Source organism: Oncorhynchus keta, chromosome 29, assembly GCF_023373465.1.
Source record: "Oncorhynchus keta strain PuntledgeMale-10-30-2019 chromosome 29, Oket_V2, whole genome shotgun sequence".
NCBI lineage: Eukaryota > Metazoa > Chordata > Actinopteri > Salmoniformes > Salmonidae > Oncorhynchus > Oncorhynchus keta.
Genome location: NC_068449.1, coordinates 22,706,549 through 22,732,852, shown reverse-complemented (window position 1 = coordinate 22,732,852; position 26,304 = coordinate 22,706,549). Strand labels below are relative to the sequence as shown.

At 41.3% G+C, this 26,304-nt stretch overlaps 2 protein-coding genes across 4 annotated transcripts; one reads left to right on the top strand and one right to left on the bottom strand.

Moving 5' to 3' along the window:
• Window positions 1–8,202: 8,202 nt before the first annotated feature.
• Window positions 8,203–11,202, bottom strand: LOC118362497 (transmembrane emp24 domain-containing protein 10-like). The gene is made up of 5 exons (XM_035742871.2): window positions 10,947–11,202; window positions 10,364–10,484; window positions 9,686–9,759; window positions 8,938–9,064; window positions 8,203–8,756 (listed from the first exon to the last, which is right to left on the bottom strand). Exons 1-5 carry the CDS (start codon window positions 11,124–11,126, stop codon window positions 8,635–8,637), a joined length of 624 nt encoding a protein of 207 aa, XP_035598764.1. The 5' UTR covers window positions 11,127–11,202; the 3' UTR covers window positions 8,203–8,634.
• On the top strand, window positions 10,392–26,157 carry LOC118362495 (protein c-Fos-like). 3 transcript variants are annotated; one of them, XM_035742868.2, is made up of 7 exons: window positions 10,476–10,509; window positions 13,362–13,411; window positions 14,286–14,484; window positions 22,372–22,482; window positions 23,170–23,397; window positions 23,714–23,821; window positions 23,929–26,157. In XM_035742868.2, the coding sequence occupies exons 3-7, from the start codon at window positions 14,455–14,457 to the stop codon at window positions 24,595–24,597; spliced, it is 1,146 nt and encodes a 381-aa protein (XP_035598761.1). In that variant the 5' UTR covers window positions 10,476–10,509; window positions 13,362–13,411; window positions 14,286–14,454; the 3' UTR covers window positions 24,598–26,157. The 3 variants fall into 3 exon arrangements, with proteins under 3 accessions (XP_035598763.1, XP_035598761.1, XP_035598762.1); XM_035742870.2 differs by lacking the exon at window positions 14,286–14,484 and having other exon boundaries at window positions 10,392–10,509; XM_035742869.2 differs by lacking the exons at window positions 10,476–10,509; window positions 13,362–13,411; window positions 14,286–14,484 and having other exon boundaries at window positions 22,240–22,482.
• The last annotated feature ends 147 nt before the right edge of the window (window positions 26,158–26,304 follow it).

Here is a 26,304-nt window from a genome sequence, read left to right as displayed (position 1 = left end):
TTTTGGTCTAATGAATTTAATGTTGAACCAAACAATGCAGACAAAGCTAAATACACTGCTAAAAAAATAAAGGGAACACTAAAATAACACATCCTAGATCTGAATGAATGAAATATTCTTATTAAATACTTTTTTCTTTACATAGTTGAATGTGCTGACAACAAAATCACACAAAAATGATCAATGGAAATCAAATGTATCAACCCATGGAGGTCTGGATTTGGAGTCACACTCAAAATAAAAGTGGAAAACCACACTACAGGCTGATCCAACTTTGATGTAATGTCCTTAAAACAAGTCAAAATGAGGCTCAGTATTGTGTGTGGCCTCCACGTGCCTGTATGACCTCCCTACAACGCCTGGGCATGCTCCTGATGAGGTGGCGGATCTCCTCCCAGACCTGGACTAAAGCATCCGCTCCTGAACAGTCTGTGGTGCACGTGACGTTGGTGGATGGAGTGAGACATGATGTCCCAGATGTGCTCAATTGGATTCAGGTCTGGGGAACGGGCGGGCCAGTCCATAGCATCAATGCCTTCCTCTTGCAGGAGCTGCTGACACACTCCAGCCACATGAGGTATAGCATTGTCTTGCATTAGGAGGAACCCAGGGCCAACCGTACCAGCATATGGTCTCACAAGGGGTCTGAGGATCTCATCTCGGTACCTAATGGCAGTCAGGCTACCTCTGGCGAGCACATGGAGGGCTGTGCGGCCCCCCAAAGAAATGCCACCCCACACCATGACTGACCCACCGCCAAACCGGTCATGCTGGAGGATGTTGCAGGCAGCAGAACGTTCTCCACAGCGTCTCCAGACTCTGTCACGTGCTCAGTGTGAACCTGCTTTCATCTGTGAAGAGCACAGGGCGCCAGTGGCGAATTGGCCAATCTTGATGTTCTCTGGCAAATGCCAAACGTCCTGCACGGTGTTGGGCTGTAAGCACAACCCCCACCTGTGGACGTCGGGCCCTCATACCACCCTCATGGAGTCTGTTTCTGACCGTTTGAGCAGACACATGCACATCTGTGGCCTGCTGGAGGTCCTTTTGCAGGGCTCTGGCAGTGCTCCTCCTGCTCCCCCTTGCACAAAGGCAGAGGTAGCGGTCCTGCTGCTGGGTTGTTGCCTTCCTACGGACTCCTCCACGTCTCCTGATGTACTGGTCTGTCTCCTGGTAGCGCCTCCCTGCTCTGGACACTACGCTGACAGACACAGCAAACCTTCTTGCCACATTGATGTGCCATCCTGGATGAGCTGCACTACCTGAGCCACTTGTGTGGGTTGTAGACTCCATCTCATGCTACCACTAGAGTGAAAGCACCGCCAGCATTCAAAAGTGACCAAAACATCAGCCAGGAAGCATAGGAACTGAGAAGTGGTCTGTGGTCACTACTTGCAGAACCACTCCTTTATTGGGGGTGTCTTGCTAATTGCCTATAATTTACACCTGTTATTTACACCTGTTATCTATTACATTTGCACAACAGCATGTGAAATGTATTGTCAATCAGTGTTGCTTCCTAAGTGGACAGTTTGATTTCACAGAAGTGTGATTGACTTGGATTTACATTGTGTTGTTTAAGTGTTCCCTTTATTTTTTTGAGCAGTGTATATATTTTTTTATTAATTTCATTTGAACCCTTTTGCATACTGTCATTCATTTTGTTAGGCAGTATCAGACACTGTATTTCTAGTATTTACAATTAGGCGTGACATTTAAATAGTTACAAGTTTACACTAGTTCCCCCCACTTTCAAAGGCAGTGTGACAAATAATGTATGTAAACTAAAAACATGGGGCGCAACTTTCGCTGGGGATGGGGGGGAAAAGTCGTCGTCCCCACATTCTGAAGTTGCATTTTTGTCCCTCCCAGTGTTAGCATTGGAATGTGATACAGGACCATGCGGACGCCTCTGAGCGGTCGGATAGGCTGTTTGGAGTGTTTGTCCGACTGGATAAACAATATATACACACATATATATACAGTGGGGCAAAAAAGTATTTAGTCAGCCACCAATTGTGCAACTTCTCCCACTTAAAAAGGTGAGAGAGGCCTGTCATTTTCATCATATGTACACTTCAACTATGACAGAAAAAAATGAGGGGAAAAAATCCAGAAAATCACATTGTAGGATTTTTAATGAATTTATTTGCAAATTATGGTGGAAAATAAGTATTTGGTCACCTACAAACAAGCAAGATTTCTGTCTCTCAAAGACCTGTAACTTCTTCTTTAAGAGGCTCCTCTGTCCTCCTCATTACCTGTATTAATGGCACCTGTTTGAACTTGTTATCAGTATAAAAGACACCTTTCCACAACCTCAAACAGTCACACTCCAAACTCCACTATGGCCAAGACCAAAGAGCTGTCAAAGGACACCAGAAACAAAATTGTAGACCTGCACCAGGCTGGGAAGACTGAATCTGCAATAGGTAAGCAGCTTGGTTTGAAGAAATCAACTGTGGGAGCAATTATTAGGAAATCTCCCTCGATCTGGGGCTCCACGCAAGATCTCACCCGTAGGGTCAAAATGATTACAAGAACGGTAAGCAAAAATCCCAGAACCACACGGGAGGACCTAGTGAATGACCTGCAGAGAGCTGGGACCAAAGTAACAAAGCCTACCATCAGCAAGGGCATTGAAGATGAAACATGGCTGGGTCTTTCAGCATGACAATGATCCCAAACACACCGCCCGGGCCACGAAGGAGTGGCTTCGTAAGAAGCATTTCAAGGTCCTGGAGTGGCCTAGCCAGTCTCCAGATCTCAACCCTATAGAAAATCTTTGGAAGGAGTTGAAAGTCCGTGTTGCCCAGCAACTGCCCCAAAACATCACTGCTCTAAAGGAGATCTACATGGAGGAATGGGCCAAAATACCAGCAACAGTGTGTGAAAAGCTTGTGAAGACTTATAGAAAACGTTTGACCTCTGTCTCTGACCTTATGTCCCCCCCACTTCTAAAACGAAAAGTTGTGCCCCTGCTAAAAACAACTCCAAAAGCCAAAATTCTTGATGTTCTTTCGAAACAAACATGTTATTTAGCTCTACAAGTTTTGCATGCTTTTTTATAAACATCAAAAATATGAAGCATTGCAAATGATTTGGCTTTTGTCAGCTGTGGTGGCGGGAGGTGGAGGGTGGCTCTTGATGTTCTTCTGACACTTGGGGATATGTTGTTCTGCTGGACCTGGGGCAAACTGGCGAGCACAGTGAGGGCAGGTCAAGTGTTCATCATTGTCTTGGATAGGTGGTTGGCCCTGCACAGCACCTGTTGCTGCAACATGGACACAGATTGCGAATGAATACTTTGTTTCTGCCTCCAGTTGTTCTTCTTTAGCTGTAAATTAAGGCCAAAACCATATTTTCCAGAGGTGCATGATTGAGAAAATAGAAAAATATAATTATTTCTTCAGTAAGATAAATACGGTTGGGGAAAACTCCAGAAAGCTAGCTGAATCTAGCTTTCTGGTCGGCCGGACCTACCTACCAAGCAGATAGCTAGGTCCGGCTAGCCGGTTAGACAGCTAGGTGCGTCTGGTTGGCCAGCCAGATACCTGGGTCCTGGCTGTCTGGGCGGAATGTGGCCCCCATAAGAGTATCGTTGAAAATCCCTGTCATAACCCTTCTAAGGATAACCTTCCACTCCCTATTTAATATTGCTCTTGTGACTGACTGGTTCGAACCAGGTTTCCTGCATGTCACAATAATGTGTTAACCCACTTAGCTAAAATGTATAGGGATAACACCCTTGTGGGTGCGCTCCACAGTTTAGGAACCACTGATGTAAAGGACAGCATGCTGCTTGCCCGAGTACTGCTTTCCCTTGATTCAGCTCACATGGAGACTCAAACTCAGGACCCATGCCTCGAAAACATGTGACGGCCCTCCTGACCCATGTGCTATTATAAAAGGCCTTCTTCAATTGCACAAGGAACAACACTTCAGGCTGAGGAGTGAGTTTCACAGATCTCCATCTGCTACACTAATACAAGTCTTCAAGATCCAGGAAGGTTACTCATCAAAAGAGTGTGATGATGTGGTCCATGCCTATGTGATGAGAACCTTGCCTGAGACCTGAATACATGTTTTAGATTGTGTTACACATGGCCACGCGCGCGTGTCCATCCGTGTGTGTGTGTGTGTGTGTGTGTGCGTTGACACGCCGGTTAAAATACCAAGTTCAAATGTGAACCAACTGTATAAATTTGGGGGCATGTCGAGCACACATGAAACATTCATGGTCATTTAGCTAGCTTGCTGTTGACTAGTTCAACCTGAGAGATAAACATTTGGTTGTTATTTTACTTTACACGCATATTATCCTTTTTTCTTTGCTGGATATTTGTATTTCTTGTATTTTGTGTGACCCGGAGTCATACACAATTGTGTGTTTCTCTACAATGATTAATCCACAGATAAAATTGGAATCCTAGTAAGTTTTTAGTTCATCTTTGATAAATCTCTATTTGTTGGTCTTTCAAGCACCCATTTTGGTTTGTATGCTTGTGAAAACCAATGAGTAGATGGGAGAGCTGGGACGTAAGTCAAATGTCTCAAATAGAACAAAGTTCTATTTTAGCATCAGTCAACATTGACAAGCACGAGCAGTGTGGATTAAATGAGATATATATGAATAAATTGTACACAAATTTATTTTGCAATGGTTGCGCTTGCAACGTGGCTAGTTTGGTTTCCCTGTTAGATGTGTTTGTTTTAAGTCTCCGGCAAGGGTTCAAGTAATATAATAATAATAATAATATATGCCATTTAGCTGACGCTTTTATCCAAAGCGACTTACAGTCATGTGTGCATACATTCTACGTATGGGTGGTCCCGGGAATCGAACCCACTACCCTGGCGTTACAAGCGCCATGCTCTACCAACTGAGCCACAGAAGGACCAAGTCTCCGGCAAGGGTATTCGTTATGAGGGTAACGTGACTGACAGGCTTAAGACTTTGGTAGTATGCTTAGCTAACGCCTAGGTATTGGTCCTGTGACTTGGATGTGTCTCTTCAAGGAGGAGGTAAAATAAGCTAGTGGAAAGGCCTCCAGTTTTTGGGAGATACCTCTCCCCAAGGTAGAACAAAACACAACCATGTTTTTTCACACCTCTAATATCTCCCATTTATGAAATGGATGCTAGTGTAAAAATGGTTTACTGCAAAAGTGGTAGAATGCATAGATATTGTGAGACACCCCCTAAACTAACAAATATCAGAATAAGGCCTGGCTAAAGGGGGATGGGCCACATAAACTCATGTCACTAGAGGCAGACACATTTGTTTTCTTGGGTCCGATACCGATTCTGATTTTTGGGGGGGGGGGGACAAAATGTACAGATACCAAAATATCTGCGGATATACCGTTTTACAGCAGGGAAATTAAAAAGTTGAATTATCTTCCTATACCGATATAGCAGTAAAAGGACAATATCAGCCGATAATACATACAGTTGAAGTCGGAAATGTACATACACCATAGCCAAATACATTTAAACTCAGTTTTTCACAATTCCTGACATTTAATCCTAGTAAAAAATTCCCTGTTTTAGGTCAGTTTTTAATTTTTTTATTTAACCTTTATTTAACCAGGAAGGGCTCATTGAGATCTATTTTTCAAGAGCTCCCTGGTCAAGATAGGCAGCACCAAGTCATTACAAAAAATTACAGACAGACAACATGAAAAACTACAAGTAATCTAGTAAAAACCATTGCATTCACAAGAGTATAACAACATTTAAAAAAAAAACATCCAATTAAAAATGTTGACAGGTCAGGGAACCAGCCTCAAAATCCCTCATCAGTGATTTAAAACCACCAATCGGGACAAGTTCTTCCAGTTTAAAAGTATCTTGTAAGGTGTTCCAAGACAATGGTGCAGAGTACATAAAAGCCCTTTTACCAAATTCAGTTCGGACATTTGGAACAGTTAGCAGGATAAAGTCCAGCCGAACAAAGAGAGTACCCACCACATGTCTGAACAATAAAAATGCCCAAATAAAAAGGTAGTAAATCCAAAATGGCTTTGTAAATAAAAGTATACCAGTGACTGAGCCTACGAGTGACTAGAGAAGGCCAGCCAACCCTGGTATACAAAGTCCAGTGGTGCGTAATGGTTTTGCAGTCTCAAAGTGCCATGGTAAAGAGTGCCAATTGGTCTCAAACACTAAGTGGAATCATTCATATATAAAATATCCCCATAGTCTAGTAAAGGCATACATCTAGCTGATACTAGCCTCCTTCTGGCTTCAAAAGAAAAACAGGCCTTATTCCTAAAATAAAACAAAATCCCAATTTCAGCTTCAATTTTGTAAATTGTTGAATATGCAATTTAAAAGAGAGGCCATCATCAATTCAAATTCCAAGATATTTGAGTTTACAACCTCAATCTGATCCTAAAAGTTAGGATCACCACTATTTTAAGAATGTGAAATGTCAGAATAATAGAAGAGAAAAGTATTTATTTCAGATTTTATTTTTCATCACATTCCCAGTGGGTCAGAAGTTTGCATACACTCAATTAATATTTGATAGCATTGCCTTTAAATTGTTTAACTTGGGTCAAATGTTTTGAGTATAAAACTTTGATCAACTTGTAATAATAGTTTGTAAACTTGATACAAATACAATTAATGCAATTTTTACCATATTGAAACTGAATATATAAATATTGAATTTGAATATCAATGCTATATTCATTCAATTCAGTTTCAATTAATGACATACAAGATCATTTAATGTATTCAATTATTCAATTTGTGCATTACAAATTCCAAAATATTTATTTCAAATTCAATATCCTAATACAAATGTAAAAGTATGGAATTTAAGTACAATTTCTGTTGGCATGGAAATAGCTCCATTAATTTGGAGTGAGGGTCTATTTTGGCTCATTATTGGTGGTGTCACAGCTTCTCCTCTGTTGACAATGGATTATGGAATGTTCCTTCCTACAGGTTCTGCCAGCTGTTCTTCAGGGGGCCTGGAGTTGCGGTTCTCGCAGACAGGAGATCCCCAGGTGCTGATGGAGAACGTGCCAATGTGTTTCACAGAGAAGGAGAGCAAGGAACTTTGCAATGGGAGGCAGTCCATCATCAAGCCCAAAGTGGAGATGAGAAGTATACCACCTCTCGTAGTAAGCAAAATTATTGTACCCTTCAATATTTCCATAATTTAAATTAGCAACTCATTCCTATTTATTTCCCTCCTTAGTTTTTCTCCTCATGCAACTTCCCACCAGGAGTACCTTCAAAAGCAGATTGAGGTGAGCATGAATAGTCTGTACTCTTGCACTATCTTAAAAAGACAATGGTGTTCCTGCTACCTTCTTTGAAAGACCAATCAATAGGAAGGATCAATTTCACCAAATAAGTTGTGTATTGATATGAGAGTTAATTCCTCTTGGTCAGTATGTGCTTTTTATTCCCTTGATCTCAGTTGTGTTCAACTGGCATGGAGGGACATGGCCTCTTAATGTACTTAAAGTCCTCGCCTCCTTTGCATGTCGTGGTGTGTCATTCCTCAATCTCATTTCAATTCATTTTTTATTGAGTAGTCATACTTTGTATAAGTTGCTCATTAGTTCCTTATGGTACAATTACTGTCATGGTCAAGTATAATTGCCGTTAAGTCGCAAACAGTTGCAATCAAATTCAGTGACTGCCTCCGTAGGGAGTGTTGCAGCCTGGTAAGCTCCATCTTCATGCCAGTTACCCTTCCAGTGAGCCCACGGCCACCCATCCATTGCCCAGATGGTAAACGTACGTCACTTGAATGATCAAGAGGTACCGCAATAGACATACACAGAATAATGATTAGCTAACCTGTTTAATGATGCTGTCACTGCAGACTTAAGTAAAACAGTACTCTGCTCCACTAAATATTCCTCTTAACAAAAATACCAATGACAGTCTTGTGCCACAATCAGAATTTGCTCTATGCTAAACTTAATTTTACTTGGAAACAATTATTTTTTCACAAGAACCCAAACCAAACTTAAGAAAACTGAAAAGAATGTACAAAGCCTGGGAACTATATGGAAATAGATGTCTACATTGTCAAATAAAATATCAATCTAAATATGATTTCTGCCAAGAGATTTCCCTCATTAAATGAGAAATGTATTGTCATTGCTGATCTTTTCACCTTTTTTAATGCCTTTATAGCTACAGAAAAATACAAAATAGACACCCAAAATGAGATCAAAGTGAAAACGTTTTTTAATAAAAAACAACCATGTACCTGACATATTGGGGAAATGTTATTTTCACCTAACAATATCTGAATGTTTGAAGGGGAGTTTTTGTGCACTCATTAAACATGTAATGTTTATTTTCATACAGTATTAGTCATTTACTACAACAACAAAAATAGTAACAAGAATATTGAATGAGAAAATATCAGACCAATATGTATCAAAGTACATTTGGTTGTATTTCTAATAAAAACAAATAGTGCCAGAGATGAGGGGCTGGTAAAAAACTGAAGCTGAAAGAAGACAAATCATTTTACATTTAAATTGTAAAGGGAGACCCCCCCCCCCATCCAAAAAAAACCAGTTGTTTCACAAATTGTACAGCAAACACCATTTCCCAAAAGTCCTCAACATGATGGTCCTCGTTTCATTGATTGGTTTACTCAATCAGCTTCTTCGCCTTGAAGAAACGCCGCAGGTAGAAGACCTGCCATGTTGCCAGCCCAATTAGACAGCACATAGAGAAGATACTGAAGTACAGGACACGCGTGTTGGTGGATTCTGCAATGTGAGGGAAAATATATTTAACTGAATAACAGGTGTGAGTTCATTTAAACCAAGGTTTTACTCCTTTCACAAGACCAGCCAAAGAAAGATTGTGAATCATATGAAACACTGACCATTTTCTGGGAGAGTGAAAAGTTGGACCATAAGTTCTACTTTTCTTTCATACATCACTTACCATTTGTGTCCCTCATTTCTTCTTCACGCTTCTTCATGTAGGCAAAATCATTCACAATGGACTCCGATAAGTCCTCGAGGCGTCTTAGCTCAACTTCTAGGGGCTTCAGCTTCTCAACTTTTGCAATCTGAAAAAGAGCACCATACATAATAAACCCATGATTATGCGCTGGTTGGTTTGAGCCTTGAATGCAGATTTTTTTTCCCACCTTTATTTAACCAGCTGATTGGCTGACAGCTGTGGTATATCAGACCCTATACAAAACATATTTTTTTACTGCTCTAATTACATTGGTAACCAATTAATAATAGCAATAAGGCACCTCTGGGGCTGTATCCAGAATAGCCCTTAGCTGTGGTATATTGGCCATATACCACACCACCTCATGCCTAATTGCTTAATTCACCACTGGATAAACTTAATCACATTAATAGGGTAGGACATAGAATTAGTGTATGACATATGCATCGTGGACTGGATAAAGATCTGTGTGAGCATGCAAGGATTTTATGCAGCATGTTTAAGTCTTCATAATGCACAGCAGCTACAATGCTTTCAGAAGTTGACAGTTAAGAGAAAGTCAATATTTCTTAATTTCCAATACAAACAAGAAATGGAGAAAGCTTAGCCATCTTTTTCACATTGTTTGTATGTTCTAATGTTGAGACCTCATGCCGACTCATGGCAAGCCACAACAAATCTGATCCAGATGGACCTGGAGAAAGGCGGATGGGCAGTTGGCACTTACCTCTTCGTAATTCTTTGCCTCCACACCATGCTTCATGTCTAAATTGACTAGCTGGTCTGGGACCCTTCCAGTACCTAGACCACATCACAGAATGAAAATAATTATTGTACACGGGCCAAACATTCCAGGAAATGCAGCCTGCTCTCAGAGCACTTCATATTATGTATGTAAATTCACCAGTTATTTTTGTATATGACATGGTACAATTTACAGATCGTACAATATGCCACGAATTTGCTAAATGTATGTTACAAATTCCAATTTGTTGTTGCTAACGTTAGCTAGGTAACTAAGGCAAACGTTTCCTAGCTGGCTAACGATAGCTAGCTGGCTAAAATGAGTTGGGTTAAGGTTAGGTTAAAGGGTGAGTTAGTAGTTGCAAAGTAGCTAAAAAGTAGTCCCCGTTGTACACCCTCTCATCCACCATCCCTTCCTCCTTTTGTTCTTGTTTTATATTGCCTTCTGTCTTATGTAACGAACGCAGCATATCATACTAATTTCAGTGTTACGTCTAGTCTATGAGACCAGGCTGGGAAATGACTATTTCCCACTGCCAAATCCAGCCCAGTCTGCAAATTGTCTTCAATCATATATACTCCAAGCTTTTAACTTAAACAACCCAGGCCCATTGATACATTAGACCACATCTGTGACACATCTGGTTAAAAACACACTCACCTAGGGGGGATTTGCTTTCAAAGCAAACCTCAAACATATCATAGTCCTCTGTTGTAAAGGCAAATTTTCCCTTTGAAGCATCCTCCTTGGAGTACAAGGTGTGACCTGATGAATCTGTGATCTGAAATGGAAAATAATTAAACGTGGTAGGTAAATTGCACATGTTTGACCAATATAGACATGCATGAATCTAAGTCAACTAGCTAACGCGTTTACATTTTTAAACCCTAGCTACATCATGTTTAATACTTGCATCTTGATATTGATGGCTATTGAAGTCCTTTGCAGTATTCAGTTAAACCAAGCTGGCAGCATTTTATTTGGCTAGCTAGCTAACTAACTACATTAGCCAGTGGCTGTTCTATACTGGTTAGCCGTACCGGTTAGCCGCTAGTAGCTACTTAACCCAGACCTGCCCAGTGAAAATGTAACTATTGGCATTGTTTGATACTAGCTAGGTGGTGTAAGTTACATATTCGAGGCTTCCGTGTCAAAAAGTTACGCTAACACTGATTTGATACAGTCTAGCTAACGTTAGCTAGCTTGCTAACGTTAGCAAGCTAGCTAGCGTTATACGTGTTACCTTGAGATTGGTTTTCGCATTTGGTTGGTCGCTAACTTCGTATTCGCCTGTAACCAGCACGTCTTTGTGGATCTCTTCCCGCAAACATTTTCTAAGATTCACCGGTAAATAGAACGTAATAGAAAAGGTCGAATCAAAAATCACAGAAACAAGTATTAGTAATATACAAAATCTAGACATGCTGTAGCTGGCTCTGTACGCTACAGTCAGTCACCACCAAGCTAGTTCGATACTAAATGATGCAAAAAAACAAAAACACGAAATGATGCTCAGTTCCGGGTTAGGTCACGTGATCGCATCGCCCCGCAGCCCTTTTTTACAAGCGCAAAGTGCGCAACATCGTCAACATTATCAAAAAACCGTAATACTGTTGCTGCTTTGTACCCATTGTATTTTCAGTTACTCGACTTGCACCGTTTCTAGTAATAACTACGAAATAAATGCAAATACTAATAATGTTATTTAATGGTTAATTACTGGTAGATCGAGCAGAGCTCGGCACCGGGCGCCTGCACCAAAACATTTGGAATGGTGACATTTGCGCGATTGGTTTTATATCGCTCATTTGCACGTCACGTCTATGATATCATGTCACCGTGTGGGACTGTGGGTCAATGAACCTTTTTCGGAGTGGGTGCCCTGATTCTAGTTTGTGAGCTAGGCAGGCTACTTACTGCCTGGGAAGGTCTCCCACTCAGAAGTAAAAGATGGGGGTGGGTTGACCTCAGGTCTCCCCACTGGAAGCCCGAGGTAGTGGGAGCGGAGAAGCTATCAAATAGGGCACCTCTTAACTTTGTACGGTACTAATGCAATTAGTAAAATCAGTCACACTACGAAATGCTACCAAATAAACCACAGAGTTGGCTACCCCAACTCTGGCCAACGGCTCTGCATCCCCCGCAGCTACTTGCCCAAGCCTCCCCAGCTTCTCCTTCACCAAATCCAGATAGCAGATGTTCTGAAAGAACTGCAAAACCTGGACCCGTACAAATCAGCTGGGCGAGACAATCTGGACACTCTCTTTCTAAAATTATCCGCTGCCGTTTTTGCAACCCCTATTACCCCTAGTCTGTTCCACCTCTCTTTCGTATCGTCCGAGATTCCTAAAAACTGGAAAGCTGCCTCGGTCATCCCCTCTTCAAAGGGGGTGACACTCTAGACCCAAACTGTTACAGACCTATATCCATCCTGCCCTGCCTTTTTAAAGTCTTCGAAAGCCAAGTTAATAAACAGATCACTGACCATTTTCTCCGCTGTGCAATCCGGTTTCCGAGCTGTCTGTCAATCACTGTATTCTTATTGGCAGACTCAACAACCTTGGTTTCTCAAATGACTGCATCGCCTGGTTCAGCAACTACTACTCAGATAGAGTTCAGTGTCAAATCGAGGCCTGTTGTTCCGTGGCCTCCAACTGCTCTTAAACGCTATTAAATCTAAATGCATGCTCTTCAACCGATTGCTGCCCGCACCCGCTCGCCCGACTAGCATCACTACTCTGGACGGTTTCGACCTAGAACATGTGGACAACTACAAATACCTAGGTGTCTGGCTAGACTGTAAACTCCCCTTCCAGACTCATATTAAGCATCTCCAACCCAAAATTAAACCTAGAATTGGCTTCCTATTTCGCAACAAAGCCTCCTTCACTCACGCTGCCAAAAATACCCTCGTAAAACTGACTATCTTACCGATCCTCGACTTCGGCGATGTAATTTACAAAATAGCCTCCAACACTCTACTCAGCAAACTAGATGCATTCTTTTACAGTGCCATCCGTTTTGTCACCAAAGCCCCATATACCGCTAACCACTGCGACCTGTATGCTCTTGTCAGCTGGCCCTCGCTACATATTCGTCGCCAGACCCACTGGCTCCATGTCATCTATAAGTCTATGCTAGGTAAAGCTCCGCCTTATCTCAGCTCACTGGTCACCATAACAAGTATATTTCACTGGTCATCCCCAAAGCCAACACCTACTTTGGCCACCTTTCCATACAGTTCTCTGCTGCCAATGACTGGAACGAATTGCAAAAATCGCTGAAGTTGCAGACTTCTATCTCCCTCACTAACTTTAAGCATCAGCTATCTGAGCAGCTTACTGACAGATGCAGCTGTACACAGCCCATATGAAAATAGCCCATCCAATTACATACCTCATCCCCATATTGTTTTTATTTACTTTTTATTTTGCTCTTTTGCACACCAGTATTTCTACTTGCACATCATCATCTGCACATCTTTCACTCCAGTGTTAATTTGGTAAATTGTAACTATGGCCTATTTATTGCCTTATCTCCCTAATCTTACCTCATTTGCACACACTGTGTATAGATTTTTCTATTGTGCTATTGACTATAAGTTTGTCTAACTCTGTGTTGTTGTTTTTGTCGCACTGCTTTGCTTTATCTTTTCCAGGTGTAACGGCCGTTGGTGGTGGAAGAAGGTGAGGACCAATGCGCACCGTGGTAAGTGTCCATCTTTTTAATAAAGTAAATGAACACTGAACAAAAACAACAAAGTGAACGCACAAAACAGTTCTGTCTGGTGCAGATACAAACACTCAACAGAAAACAATCACCCACAACTCAAGGGTGAAAACAGGCTACCTAAGTATGGTTCTCAATCAGGGACAACGATTGACAGCTGCCTCTGAGAACCATACCAGGCCAAGCACAGAAATCCCAAATCATAGAAAAAAGAACACAGACTGCCCATCCCAACTCACGCCCTGACCATACTAAAACAAAGACAAAACAAAGGAACTATGGTCAGAACGTGACACCAGGTCGCAGTTGTAAATGAGAACTTGTTCTCAACTGGCCTAACTAGTTAAATAAAGGTGATATATATATATATATTTTTTTTTTTAAATAGCCTATGTTGCTATGTTGCTTGCTATGCTATTCCATTTTCTGTTTAACTAGCTTACATAACATTGGGTATAATTTCACACAGTTTCATCATGATGATGTGTGTAGCCTGCAGCAAAAAGATTATAACCTACATAGCACATTATTGATTTGTTTAACTTTCATTGATGTGACATCATAAAGGTTTTCTTTGATTTTATTGACTAGGTCCTGAGTTCAGTAAGATGAATTTCCAATGCTGTAGGCTAACTTAAAATATGTCTATATTATGCTGATATTTTGTATCTTTTGTGATATATTGAGTCTTTTGGTGTGTCTTTTGCCATGAATTAGCCAAACAGGTTGTATGTTCCGTTTGGTTACTATTCTGAAAGTTTGATCAATTGTGCATAATGACATGTATATTTAATTGTGCAACAAATGTATTTAGGGTGTCAGACTCATGTACTGTATTTCAATACAAATTCAGGGGAACTTCTGAAATATTTTCGCGCACCCTCTGGCAATGGCCAGCATGAGGAGCCATGTACCTCCTCAGTCACACAGGTTGTGTGAAATGATCTTGGAGCCTCAGGTGGAGAAGCCATTCACCTCCTCAGCCATACAGGTGTCTTCACAAATGTTGTCTGAGCCTGAGGATGAGGATGAAGACCCATTTGCTTCTTCAGGTGTGTCTGTGCGCACACGCACGTGTGTGTGTGTGTGTGTGTGTGTGTGTGTGTATAGGTACACGCACATGTGTTCATGTGTGCGTCCCTGCATAACATAAACAAAATAACTAATTTTCCCTTTGTAAAGTTTTAAGTTTCCATATTGTAGGTAGCAATGATGATTTTATTATTACTGGGTATGTACAGTTGAAGTCGGAAGTTTACATACACCTGAGCCAAATACATTTCAACTCAGTTTTTCACAATTCCTGACATTTAATCCTTGTGAAAATTACCGGTCTTAGGTCAGTTAGGATCACCACTTTATTTTAAGAATGTGAAATGTCAGAATAATAGTAGAGAGAATGATTTATTTCAGCTTTTATTTCTTTCATCACATTCCCAGTGGGTCACATACATACACTCAATTAGTATTTGGAAGCAATGCCTTTAAATTGTTTAACTTGGGTCAAACATTTTGGGGAGCCTTCCACAAGCTTCCCACAATAAATTGGGTGAATTCTGTCTCATTCCTCCTGACAGAGCTGGTGTAACTGAGTCAGGTTTGTAGGCCTCCTTGCTCGCACATGCGCTTTTTCAGTTCTGCCCACAAATTTTCTATAGGATTGAGGTCGGGGATTTGTGATGGCCATTCCAATACCTTGACTTTGTTGTCCTTAAGCCATTATGCCACAACTTTGGAAGGATGCTTGGGGTCATTGTCCATTTGGAAGACCCATTTGCGACCAAGCTTTGACTTCCTGACTGATGTCTTGAGATGTTACTTCAATATATCCACATAAATTTCCTCCCTCATGATGCCATCTATTTTGTGAAGTACACCAGTCCCTCCTGCAGGAAAAAAACCCCACAATATGATGCTGTCACCCCGTGCTTCACGGTTGGGATGGTGTTTTTCGGCTTGCAAGCTTGCCCCTTTTTCCTCTAAACATAACAATGGTTATTATGGCCAAACAGTTCTATTTTTGTTTCATCAGACCAGAGGACACTTCTCCAAAAAGTACGATCTTTGTCCCCATTTGCAGTTGCAAACCGTAGTCTGGCTTTTTTTATGGCGGTTTTGGAGCAGTGGCTTCTTCCTTGCTGAGCGTCCTTTCAGGTTATGTCGATATAGGACTCGTTTTACTGTGGATATAGATACTTTTGTACCTGTTTCCTCCAGCATCTTCACAAGGTCCTTTGCTGTTGTTCTGGGATTGATTTGCACTTTTCACACCAAAGTACGTTCATCTCTAGGAGACAGAACGCGTCTCCTTCCTGAGCGGTATGACGGCTGCGTGGTCCCATGGTGTTTATACTTGCATACTATTGTTTGTACAGATGGACATGGTACCTTCAGGTGTTTGGAATTTGCTCCCAAGGATGAACCAGACTTGTGGAGGTCTTCCATTTTTTTCTGCGGTCTTGGCTGATTTATTTTTATTTTCCCATGATGTCAAGCAAAGAGGCACTGAGTTTGAAGGTATGCTTTGAAATACATCCACAGGTACACCTCCAATTGACTCTAATGATGTCAATTAGCCCATCAGAAGCTTCTAAAGCCATGACATAATTTTCTGGAATTTTCCAAGCTGTTTAAAGGCACAGTCAACTTTGTGTATGTAAACTTCTGAACCACTGGAATTGTGATACAGTGAATTATAAGTGAAATATTCTGTCTGTAAACAATTGTTGAAAAAATGACTTGTGTCATGCACAAAGTAGATGTCCTAACTGACTTGCCAAAACTATAGTATGTTAACAAGAATTTTGTGGAGTGGTTGAAAAACAAGTTTAATGACTCCAACCTGTATAGGTAAACTTCTGACTTCAAATGAATGTGGGATGTTCCACCAATATAAATGCTGTGAATTCCCATGTGCTCTCCATTAGAAATGCCTGTAGCAGCATCCCCACCAATCCTGCTGCTGAGAATGAACTACTGTCTACAGACCCCGCTGACAGAATTCAGACACAACTAGCTTGCAGAGGACTACGTGAGGTACCACCTAACTTTGTTTTCCCAAGGAATGAGACTGATGGAAGAAGTTGCCACCACCAGGATTTCAGGAAGCCCTACTGGAGTGGTGAAAATCTCCCTAGAAGTTGGTTGGTGTATTCTGAAAGAAAAAACAGCTTCTTCTGTCTCTGCTGCAAACTATTTTCTAAGAAGAACATTTATTTAGCATACTCAGGACTAACAGACTGGAAACATGCAAGTTCTTTGCTGACTTCACACGACAGCAGTCCAGAACACCAAAACTGCATGACAACATGGAAAGAACAGGCAATGAGGATCTAAAAAGAGGAAACCATTGATAAGCACAAGATGCCACTTATGGAAGCTGAGAGGATAAGATGGAGAGAGGTGTTGACACGTCTGACTGCTATTGTGCAATCTCTGGCAATTAGAAATCTGGAATTAAGGGGACACACAGAAACACTGTACTCTCCATCAAATGGAAATTTCCTCAAAGAGGTTGAAGTGATGGCACAATTTGATCCAGTCACGAAAGTGCACCTTAACGGTATCCAAAAAGGGACCTCGAGTCACACCATCAGCTACCTGGGCCACCAAATGTAGAAGGAACTCATTGATTTGTTAAGCAGCAAGGTCATTTAAATAATGGTGAGTGACATCAAGCTGGCAAAATGATTCTCTATCATTCTAGATTGCAACTCAGATGTCAGCCACACTGAACAGTTGTCACTTGTGATTAGAATTGTGTCACTGAAGGAGGAGCCCCACATAAAGAAACATTTTATGGGGTTTTGGGGGCATAGGAGTCCGCGGGCCAACATTTATCTTATGATAATGGGGCCAACATGAGAGGCAAAAACAAAGGTGTCCAAGCCAGACTCCTGGAAATTAATCCAAGAGCTCTATTTGTGCCATGTGGGGCTCACACATTGAACCTGGTTGTGGCTGATGCTGCTAAATGTTCTGTCGATGCCACAGGTTACTTTGGCATCTTACACAAACTGTACACCTTGTCCTCAGCCTCCACACAGCGACGGTAAGGCAAGAAAGGTCAGGGTTTAGATGGCACTTGTGTAATTTAGTTTGTGTGTTTCTTGTTTGAAGTGCAAAAGTGTAATAATCAGGTTCTCTTCATTATAAGTGTGTTATTATCTTTGTATATTTGTGTGATATAGGATTTGTGCAGTTTAGTTTTATTTGTGTGTTTTTTGTTAGCAATTGTGTAAAAGTGTTATAATTCGATTCTCTTTTTTATTCGTATTTATATACTACAATTTGTTTCTATTTGTCTTTGTTACTTCTTTTTGATATTTAAGAGTCTTATTCTTGTATATAGAAGCTGTTTAGAAACCTTTTGGATCTAGACTTGGCGCTCCGTTACCGCTTGCCATGTGGTAGAGAACAGTCTATGACTAGGGTGGCTGGAGTCTGTGACAATTTTAGGGCCTTCCTCTGACACCGACTGGTATAGAGGTCCTGGATGGCAGGAAGCTTGGCCCCAGTGATGTACTTGGCCGCACACACTACCCTCTGTAATGCCTTGCGGTCAGAGGCCGAGCAGTTGCCATACCAGGCAGTGATGCAACCCGTCAGGATGCTCTCAATGGTGCAGCTGTAGAAACTTTACAGGATCTCAGGACCCATACCAAATCTTTTCAGTCTCCTGAGGGGGAATAGGTTTTGTCGTGCCCTCTTCATGACTGTCTTGGTGTGTTTGGACCATGTTAGTTTGTTTGCTATGTAGATGCCAAGGAACTTGAAGCTCTCAACCTGCTCCACTACAGCCCCGTCGGTGAGAATGGTGTCGGGCTCAGTCCTCCTTTTCCTGTAGTCCACAATCATCTCCTTTGTCTTGATCCCGTTGAGGGAGAGGTTGTTGTCCTTGCACCATACGGTCAGAACTCTGACCTCCTAACTTAGGCTGCCTCGTCGTTGTCGGTGATCAGGCCTACCACTGTTGTGTCATCGGCACACTTAATGATGATGTTGGAGTTGTGCCTGGCCGTACAGTCATGAGTGAACAGGAAGTACAGGAGGATACTGAGCACACATCCCTGAGGGGGACCCGTGTTACCACCTGGGGGCGGCCTGTCAGGAAGTCCAGGATCTAGATGCAGAGGGAGGTGTTTAGTAAGTGAGCCCACTTCCTTGGCTGAGAAGCAACCCCACACATGAATGATCTCAGGATGCTTTACTGTTGGCATGACACAGGACTGATGGTAGCGTTCACCTTGTCTTCTCCGGACAAGCTTTTTTACGGATGCCCCAAACAATCAGAGAGGGGATTCATCAGAGAAAAGGACTTTACCCCAGTCCTCAGCAGTTCAATCCCTGTACCTTTTGCTGAATATCAGTCTGTCCCTGATGTTTTTTTCTGGAGAGAAGTGGCTTCTTTGCTGCCCTTCTTGACACCAGGCCATCCTCCAAAAGTCTTCACCTCACTGTGCGTGCAGATGCACTCACACCTGCCTGCTGCCATTCCTGAGCAAGATCTGTACTGGTGGTGCCCCGATCCCACAGCTGAATCAACTATAGGAGACAGTCCTTCCGCTTGCTGAACTTTCTTGGGTGACCTGAAGCCTTCTTCACAACAATTGAACCTCTCTCCTTGAAGTTCTTGATGATCCAAGAAATGGTTGATTTAGGTGCAATCTTACTGGCAGAAATATCCTTGCCTGTGAAGCCCTTTTTGTGCAAAGCAATGATGACGGCACTTGTTTCCTTTCAGGTAACCATGGTAGACAGAGGAAGAACAATGATTCCAAGCACCACCCTCCTTTTGAAGCTTCCAGTCTGTCATTCGAACTCAATCAGCGTGACAGAGTGACCTCCAGCCTTGTCCTCGTCAACACTCACACCTGTGTTAACGAGAGAATCACTGACATGATGTCAGCTGGTCCTTTTGTGGCAGGGCTGAAATGCAGTGGAAATGTTTTTGGGGGATTCAGTTAATTTGCATAGCAAAGAGGGACTTTGCAATTAATTCTTAATTCAACATTCTGGAGTATATGCAAATTGCCATCATACAAACTGATGCAGCAGACTTTGTGAAAATTTATATTTGTGTCATTCTCAAAACTTTTGGCTACGATTGTACAGTCACTGCGGGGACAACGTCATCAATGCACTTATTGATGAAACCAGTGACTGGTCTACTCCTCAATGCCATCGGAAGAATCCTTGAACATATTTGGATAAAAGCGTCTGCTAAATGGCATATATTATTATTATTATTATATTCCAATCTGTGCTAGCAAAACAGTCCTGTAGCTTAGCATTTGCTTCATCTGAGCAATTTTTTTACCCAAATCACTGGTGCTTCCTGCTTTAATTATGCTTGTCAGCACGAATCAGGAGGATAAAATTATGGTCAGATTTGCCAAATGGAGGGCGACGGAGAGCTTTGTACACATCTCTGTGTGTGTTTGCATATTTAACATGCTGGTAGAAATGAGGTAAAACGTATTTAAGTTTCCCTGCATTAAAGTCCCTGATCACTAGGAGCACCGTATCTGGATGAACATTTTCCAGTTTGCTTATGGTCGTATACAGCTCATTGAGTGTGGTCTTAGTGCCAGCATCGGTTTGTGGTGGTAAATAGATAGCCACGACGAATATAGATGAAAACTCTCTCGGCACATAGTGTGGTCTTCAGCTTATCATGAGATACTCCACCTCAGGCGTGCAAAACCTTGAGACTTCCTTAGATATAGTGCACCAGCTGTTGTTTACAAATATGAAAAGCATGAAAATGCTGGTGTAGACTATAACTGTCATTATATTAATGGTGTAGGCTAATATTATACTGCCATGCTGTATGATGTAATTACAATCATATAGAAATCAGCTACAGTTGAAGTCGGAAGTTTACATACACCTAGGTTGGAGTCATTAAAACTCATTTTTCAACCACTCCACAAATTTCTTGTTAACAAATTGTAGTTTTGGCAAGTCGGTTGTGACATCTACTTTGTGCATGACACAAGTAATTTTTCCATCAATTGTTTACAGACAGATTATTTCACTTATAATTAACTGTATCCCAAATCCGGTGGGTCCGAAGTTTACATACATTAAGTTGACTGTGCCTTTAAACAGCTTGGAAAATTCCAGAAAATGAAAATCAAAAGAAATCAGCCAAGACCTCAGAAAAAACATTGTAGACTTCCACAAGTCTGGTTCATCCTTGGGAGTAATTTCCAAACGCCTGAAGGTACCACGTTCATCTGTACAAACAATAGTACGCAAGTATAAACACCATGGGACCACGCAGCTGTCATACCGCTCAGGAAGGAGACACATTCTGTCTCATAGAGATGAATGTACTTCGGTGTGAAAAGTGCAAATCAATCCCAGAACAACAGCAAAGGACCTTGTGAAGATGCTGGAGGAAGCAGGTACAAAAGTATCTATATCCACAGTAAAAATGAGTCCTATATCGACATAACTTGAATGGCCGCTCAGCAAGGAAGAAGCCACTGCTCCAAAACTGACATAATAAAGCCAGACTACGGTTTGCAACTGCACATGGGGACAAAGATCGTACCTTTTGGAGAAATGTCCTCTGGTCTAATGAAACAAAAATAGAACTGTTTGGCTATAATGACCATTGTTATGTTTGGAGATAAAAGGGGGAGACTTGCAAGCCAAAGAACACCATTCTGGTGCACTTCACAAAATAGATGGCATCATGAGGGTGGAAAATGATGTGGATATATTGAAGCAGCATCTCAAGACACCGGTCAGGAAGTTAAATCTTGGTAGCAAATGGGTCTTCCTAATGGACAATGACCTCAAGTATCCCACCAAAGTTGTGGCACAATGGCTTAAGGACAACAAAGTCAAGGTAGTGGAGTGGCCATCACAAAGCCCTGACCTCAATCATATAGAACATTTGTGGGCAGAACTGAAAAAGCATGTGTGAGCAAGGAGGCCTACAAACCTGATTCAGTTACACCAGCTCTGTCAGGAGGAATGGGCCAAAATTCACCCAATTTATTGTGGGAAGCTTGTGGAAGGCTCCCCGAAACGTTTGACCCAAGTTAAACATTTTAAACGCAATGCTACCAAATACTAATTGAGTGTATGTAAACTTCTGACCCACTGGGAATGTGATGAAAGAAATAAAAGCTGAAATAAATCATTCTCTCTACTATTATTCTGACATTTCACATTCTTAAAGTGCTGATCCTAACTGACCTAAAACAGGGAATTTTTACAAGGATTAAATGTCAGGAATTGTGAAAAACTGAGCTTAAATGTATTTGGCTAAGGTGTACTTCTGACTTCAACTGTATATGACTTACCAACCAGATTTGTCAGTTCTTAGAATGCTTTAGATTTAGCGGCCTGTAATTATCCTATAATAAAACATATAGGCATTTTTTAAGTAATTATAAGTGGGAAGCCTATTGTGTATGCCAAATGTCATGTATGGTGAGCTGTAAAACATATAGAGACAACTGCATTATAGGGAAATTGAAGTGTGCTGTTATTTGCACCAAAGAAATAGCACAGTCCGTCTGTATGAATGTATGAATGGGCATGCTACACATGACACTTTCCTCTGGTATTTGTTGAATAAATACATTTGAAATAAATGCAATATAATTACCTGGGGGTAAATTACAATAATGAGCAACTCGGCGATGATATTGAGTATTTGGCAAATGTTTATTTAAAATATGCTAAATGTGTGTTTCATTGTCCAGTGGCTCCCCTCCATAGAGATGGTACAGCCTCCGTTCATTCATAAAAGTCTGTCAGAATATAAAAGGAGGGGCTTGCACACAAGTCTATCAGTTACCAGGTATAAACCTGGAATAGAAGCTGCTGAAAAAAATCAATTTGACGAGAAGGGTGAATATTCTGTTTAGCTAAGGATTTTTTAAGACATGTTTCTCAACCCTGACTTCGATTCAAAGTCTCGCTGTAGCACCGAATCTCCTGTTGGGGACACCCTGACGTACTATCAGAAGACACAAGACGACTCTATCTCCAGCTCCTCAGCTTCGCCATCAGAGAGTAATGCACAGGTATGAATCAATCAAGTGGTGATGCCTGTGATGCAATGATGTATAATATTCAGACGCAACGATGTCAACGATTATTAGTTTAAATATGGTTGACTTTCATCATTTATCAGTGTTAATCTCTATTAACATTAATGTATGTGAAATATTAATAGGAAATCATTGATATTGATGTATTTGTCAAATGCTGGGTGGGTAAATTATTCTACCATATTATTCCTATTAATATGATAAATACCTTCCTTCCTATTCCAGAAGTGTGAGATATTTAAAATGCAACACCCCACAGTGAGAGAGGATGAAAATTGTGTATATTATGATTTACACGTCCTCAGACCAAATATGTAGCATGTCGATGCAGCAGTTCATTGAGAAAAATAAATCCATTCAGGAGCCTCCACAACATCTCTGCGTCAGTGTTGACGTCAGTAACAGTGATAAAGTCAAATATCGATCCAGGGGAGACTATTTTTAGATGGCTAGATATATTTTAAGAGAACCCATACATAGTACATGCCATGACAATACAGCATAGAGTCACAGACATGCCCAATCCGAATGTGGTAATTGCCTTATGTCTCTGTTATTAGAATAAAATGTGTTAAATGACACATTTTGCAGTAAAATAATTAAGCTAATTGTGATTTTTTTTAAATCATCAGTGGTAAATGAACTTGTATCACTTTGCAGGAGCTCTGCCCAGACATGGATATACCAGCCACTCCATTTGTTCCAACAGTGACTGCAATTTCCACAACCCCGGATTTGCTATGGATGGTCCAGCCGACCATTATAACGTCTCTCTCCCCATCTCTGAGTAGCAAACAAACCAATGAAGCAAAGAGCTCTCTCCAGTCAACACCCAAAGCGGGCGAGAGCAGGGGAAAAAACACTGGCAGAAAGGGGAAAACCGAGCAGGTTAGAGCACTTTTCGGATTGCAAATCAAACAAAAAACATTAACTTGTGTAAACATCTAAATCAATATTAACAGTGCAGCAGCAGCAGCAATGCATGCTCTCCAAAAGCAGTGTATTTGACTGTGTGCTGAGCTCAGGCAGTCCATTTGTATTCAGGTCACAGCGAGTCTGCAACAATGGTCTATTTTTAGACGCATTGCAGAGAAAGATGCTTTTGCTACACTCCAGAAGGGGATTTGGCAATGGAATGTATGATATTAGGAGATGAAATGGACTGATTCTTCAAGGTGCAAGTGTTTTTCTCTGAACCCCACAGTTATCTCCAGAGGAAGAAGAGAAGAAGAGGGTGAGGAGAGAGAGAAATAAAATGGCTGCAGCCAAATGTCGCAACAGACGGAGGGAACTCACTGATTCACTGCAAACTGTAAGTTAACCCTTAGAAATCAGGTTAATCACAGTACATCATTTTAAACAGTAATCCATGGTTATGATTTAGATTTCCTGTGTTATTTTTTGGGGATATTTTCGAAGGAGACTGATCAGCTGGAGGAAGACAAAGCAGCTCTGCAGACAGAGATAGCCAACCTCCTCAAAGAGAAAGAGAGGCTGGAATTTGTCCTCGCTACTCATAAACCTGTGTGCCAAATTACAGAAGAATTGGATTCCATCTTCCAGGAGCCCAGTAGGTCTCCAGACCTCCCCCCCAGCCCGGAGGAGGGTAAACTCCCTGAGGACAGTGCTCAGGAAGCCCCCTCGCTCCAGGACATGGACATCCTCAATGACACGTCCACAGCCATCTCTGGAAACTCCAACATCCTACTCTGTGCCAGTATTGAAGTGAACATCTGCGACCTTGAGCCCTCTTTGGACATGAAGGAGGGTCTCCTGGACAATCTGCTGCCCAGCATGGAGGAGGAAGTCCCCACAGAGACTGCCCACTCTGTCCCAGATATTGACCTGAGTGGCTCTCTTGGGGTTACGGACTGGGAAACCCTGTACAAATCTGTGTCTAATGACCTAGAGCCCTTGAGCACTCCTGTTGTGACCTCCACCCCCACATGTAGCAGCTACCTGTCCGTTTTCACATTCTCCTGTCCTGATCTTGACTCCTTTGGAGTGGGGTTTGACGGTCGCAAAAGTGGAGGGGGCAAGGCTGAATCTGTTGATATCCTCAACTCTCCAACCCTGTTGGCCTTATAATGTAAGCATAGGTAGTTGATTGGTTTATCACTTTAGTTGGTTTTCCTGACTGTGATAGGCTATCAGAGACTTTCTGTGGTTTCAGCACTTCAGTTTTATTACTACACTCAATTAAATGTTTTTGACTAAGCAAGTATAAACTTCTTCCAGATACAATTGATATAGCTAAAAGCATGGCTATACACTTTACTGATAGGGATTAAGTATGTTCTGGTTTTAAACGCATGCAGAGGAATTCCAAATAATTGTCATATTTCATATATGTTTGGTCTGGTACTAGATCTATGCTGTATTGTGGAATTGACTGTACGGTTTTGTGCTTCAATGGGAATAGTATATCAATAGCTATGAATGTTGTGTTATAGTTCAAGTATACATTCATGTTCGGTAGGCACATACCTCAACGTCATCAACTGTGATTTGACCTCATTGTTACAATGTTTAGAGTTTTCAATGAAAAGATCCAGTGCTATATTTATCAAGATGTAAATTATGATAATTTATTTTTTTACCTTCAATTTTGACTTGTTTGTCAAGTTAAAAAAGTAAAATGAGCATCGATTGCTGATTGATACATTTTCAAATTAAATATTCATTCAAAGTGATGTTGGGTGCTTTATTGAATACTAAATATTAAATCACTCATACCAGCTAGTGTCACTCCATTGAGTTTGACAATTAATGTATATATTTTTTCAGATAAGACTAATTATATGGTCACCAGAAAATATATTGAACAAAACTATAAATGCAACATGTAAAGTGTTGGTCCCCTGTTTCATGAGCTGAAATAAAATATCCCAGACATTTTCCATACGCACAAAATGCTTTTTTTTCTAAAATGTTGTGCACAAATTAGTTTACATCCCTGTTAGTAAGCATTTCTCATTTGCCAAGATATTCCATCCACCTGGCAGGTGTGGCATATCAAGAAGCTGATTAAACAGCAAGATCATGACACAGATGCACCTTGTGCTGGGCACAATAAAATGCCACTCATAAATTAGCAGTTTTGTCAAACAACACAATGCCACTGATGTCTCACGTTTTGAGGGAGCATGCAGGAATGTCCACAAGAGCTGTTGCCAGATAATTGAATGTTAATTTCTCTACTATAAGCTGCCTCCAACATCGTTTGAGAGAATTTGGCAGTACGTCCAACCAGCCTCACAACCGCAGACCACATGTAACCACGCTAGCCCAGGACATCCACATCTGGCTTCTTCACCTGCTGGATTGTATGAGACCAATACTGAGGAGTACTTCTGTCTGTAATGAAAGCCCTTTTGTGGGGAAAAACTAATTCTGATTCGTTGCCCTCCCAGGCCCACCCATGGCTGAGCCCCTGCCCAGTCATGTGAAATCCATAGATTAGGGCCTAAATAGTTTATTTCAATTGACTGATTTCATTCTATGAACTGTAACTCAGTAAAATCGTTGAAATTGTTGCAAGTTGCGTTTATATTTTTTTTCACTATGGAAACAACTCGCATTGAATTTGATTTGGATGTTCCTCTTGTTAATTATTGTAGAAAAGTAGATAAAAGTCTCTCTCTCCTCTCTGTGTGTCCTTTTTCTGTGTGTGGAATAGAAAGTGAGAGTGTGAGAGAATTAAACAAGAATGGTGTTTATTAAAGGCAATTAAGAGCGAATCCCAATTTAGGTGTGTGGGCTGACAACATGGTCTATCATGCTCTGCTCTGCACT

Excerpts from the sequence above, each read along its gene's own strand:
- LOC118362497 (XM_035742871.2), bottom strand. The coding sequence starts at position 11,126 with ATGTCTAGATTTTGTATATTACTAATACTTGTTTCTGTGATTTTTGAT. Across the intron at positions 9,760-10,363 it reads TGAAAGCAAATCCCCCCTAG|GTACTGGAAGGGTCCCAGAC; the intron begins GTGAGTGTGTTT and ends GATGTGGTCTAG. Across the intron at positions 8,757-8,937 it reads AGAAATGAGGGACACAAATG|AATCCACCAACACGCGTGTC; the intron begins GTAAGTGATGTA and ends CTCACATTGCAG.
- LOC118362495 (XM_035742868.2), top strand. The coding sequence starts at position 14,455 with ATGAGGATGAAGACCCATTTGCTTCTTCAG. Across the intron at positions 14,485-22,371 it reads AGACCCATTTGCTTCTTCAG|TCTCGCTGTAGCACCGAATC; the intron begins GTGTGTCTGTGC and ends TTCGATTCAAAG. Across the intron at positions 23,822-23,928 it reads TCACTGATTCACTGCAAACT|GAGACTGATCAGCTGGAGGA; the intron begins GTAAGTTAACCC and ends ATATTTTCGAAG.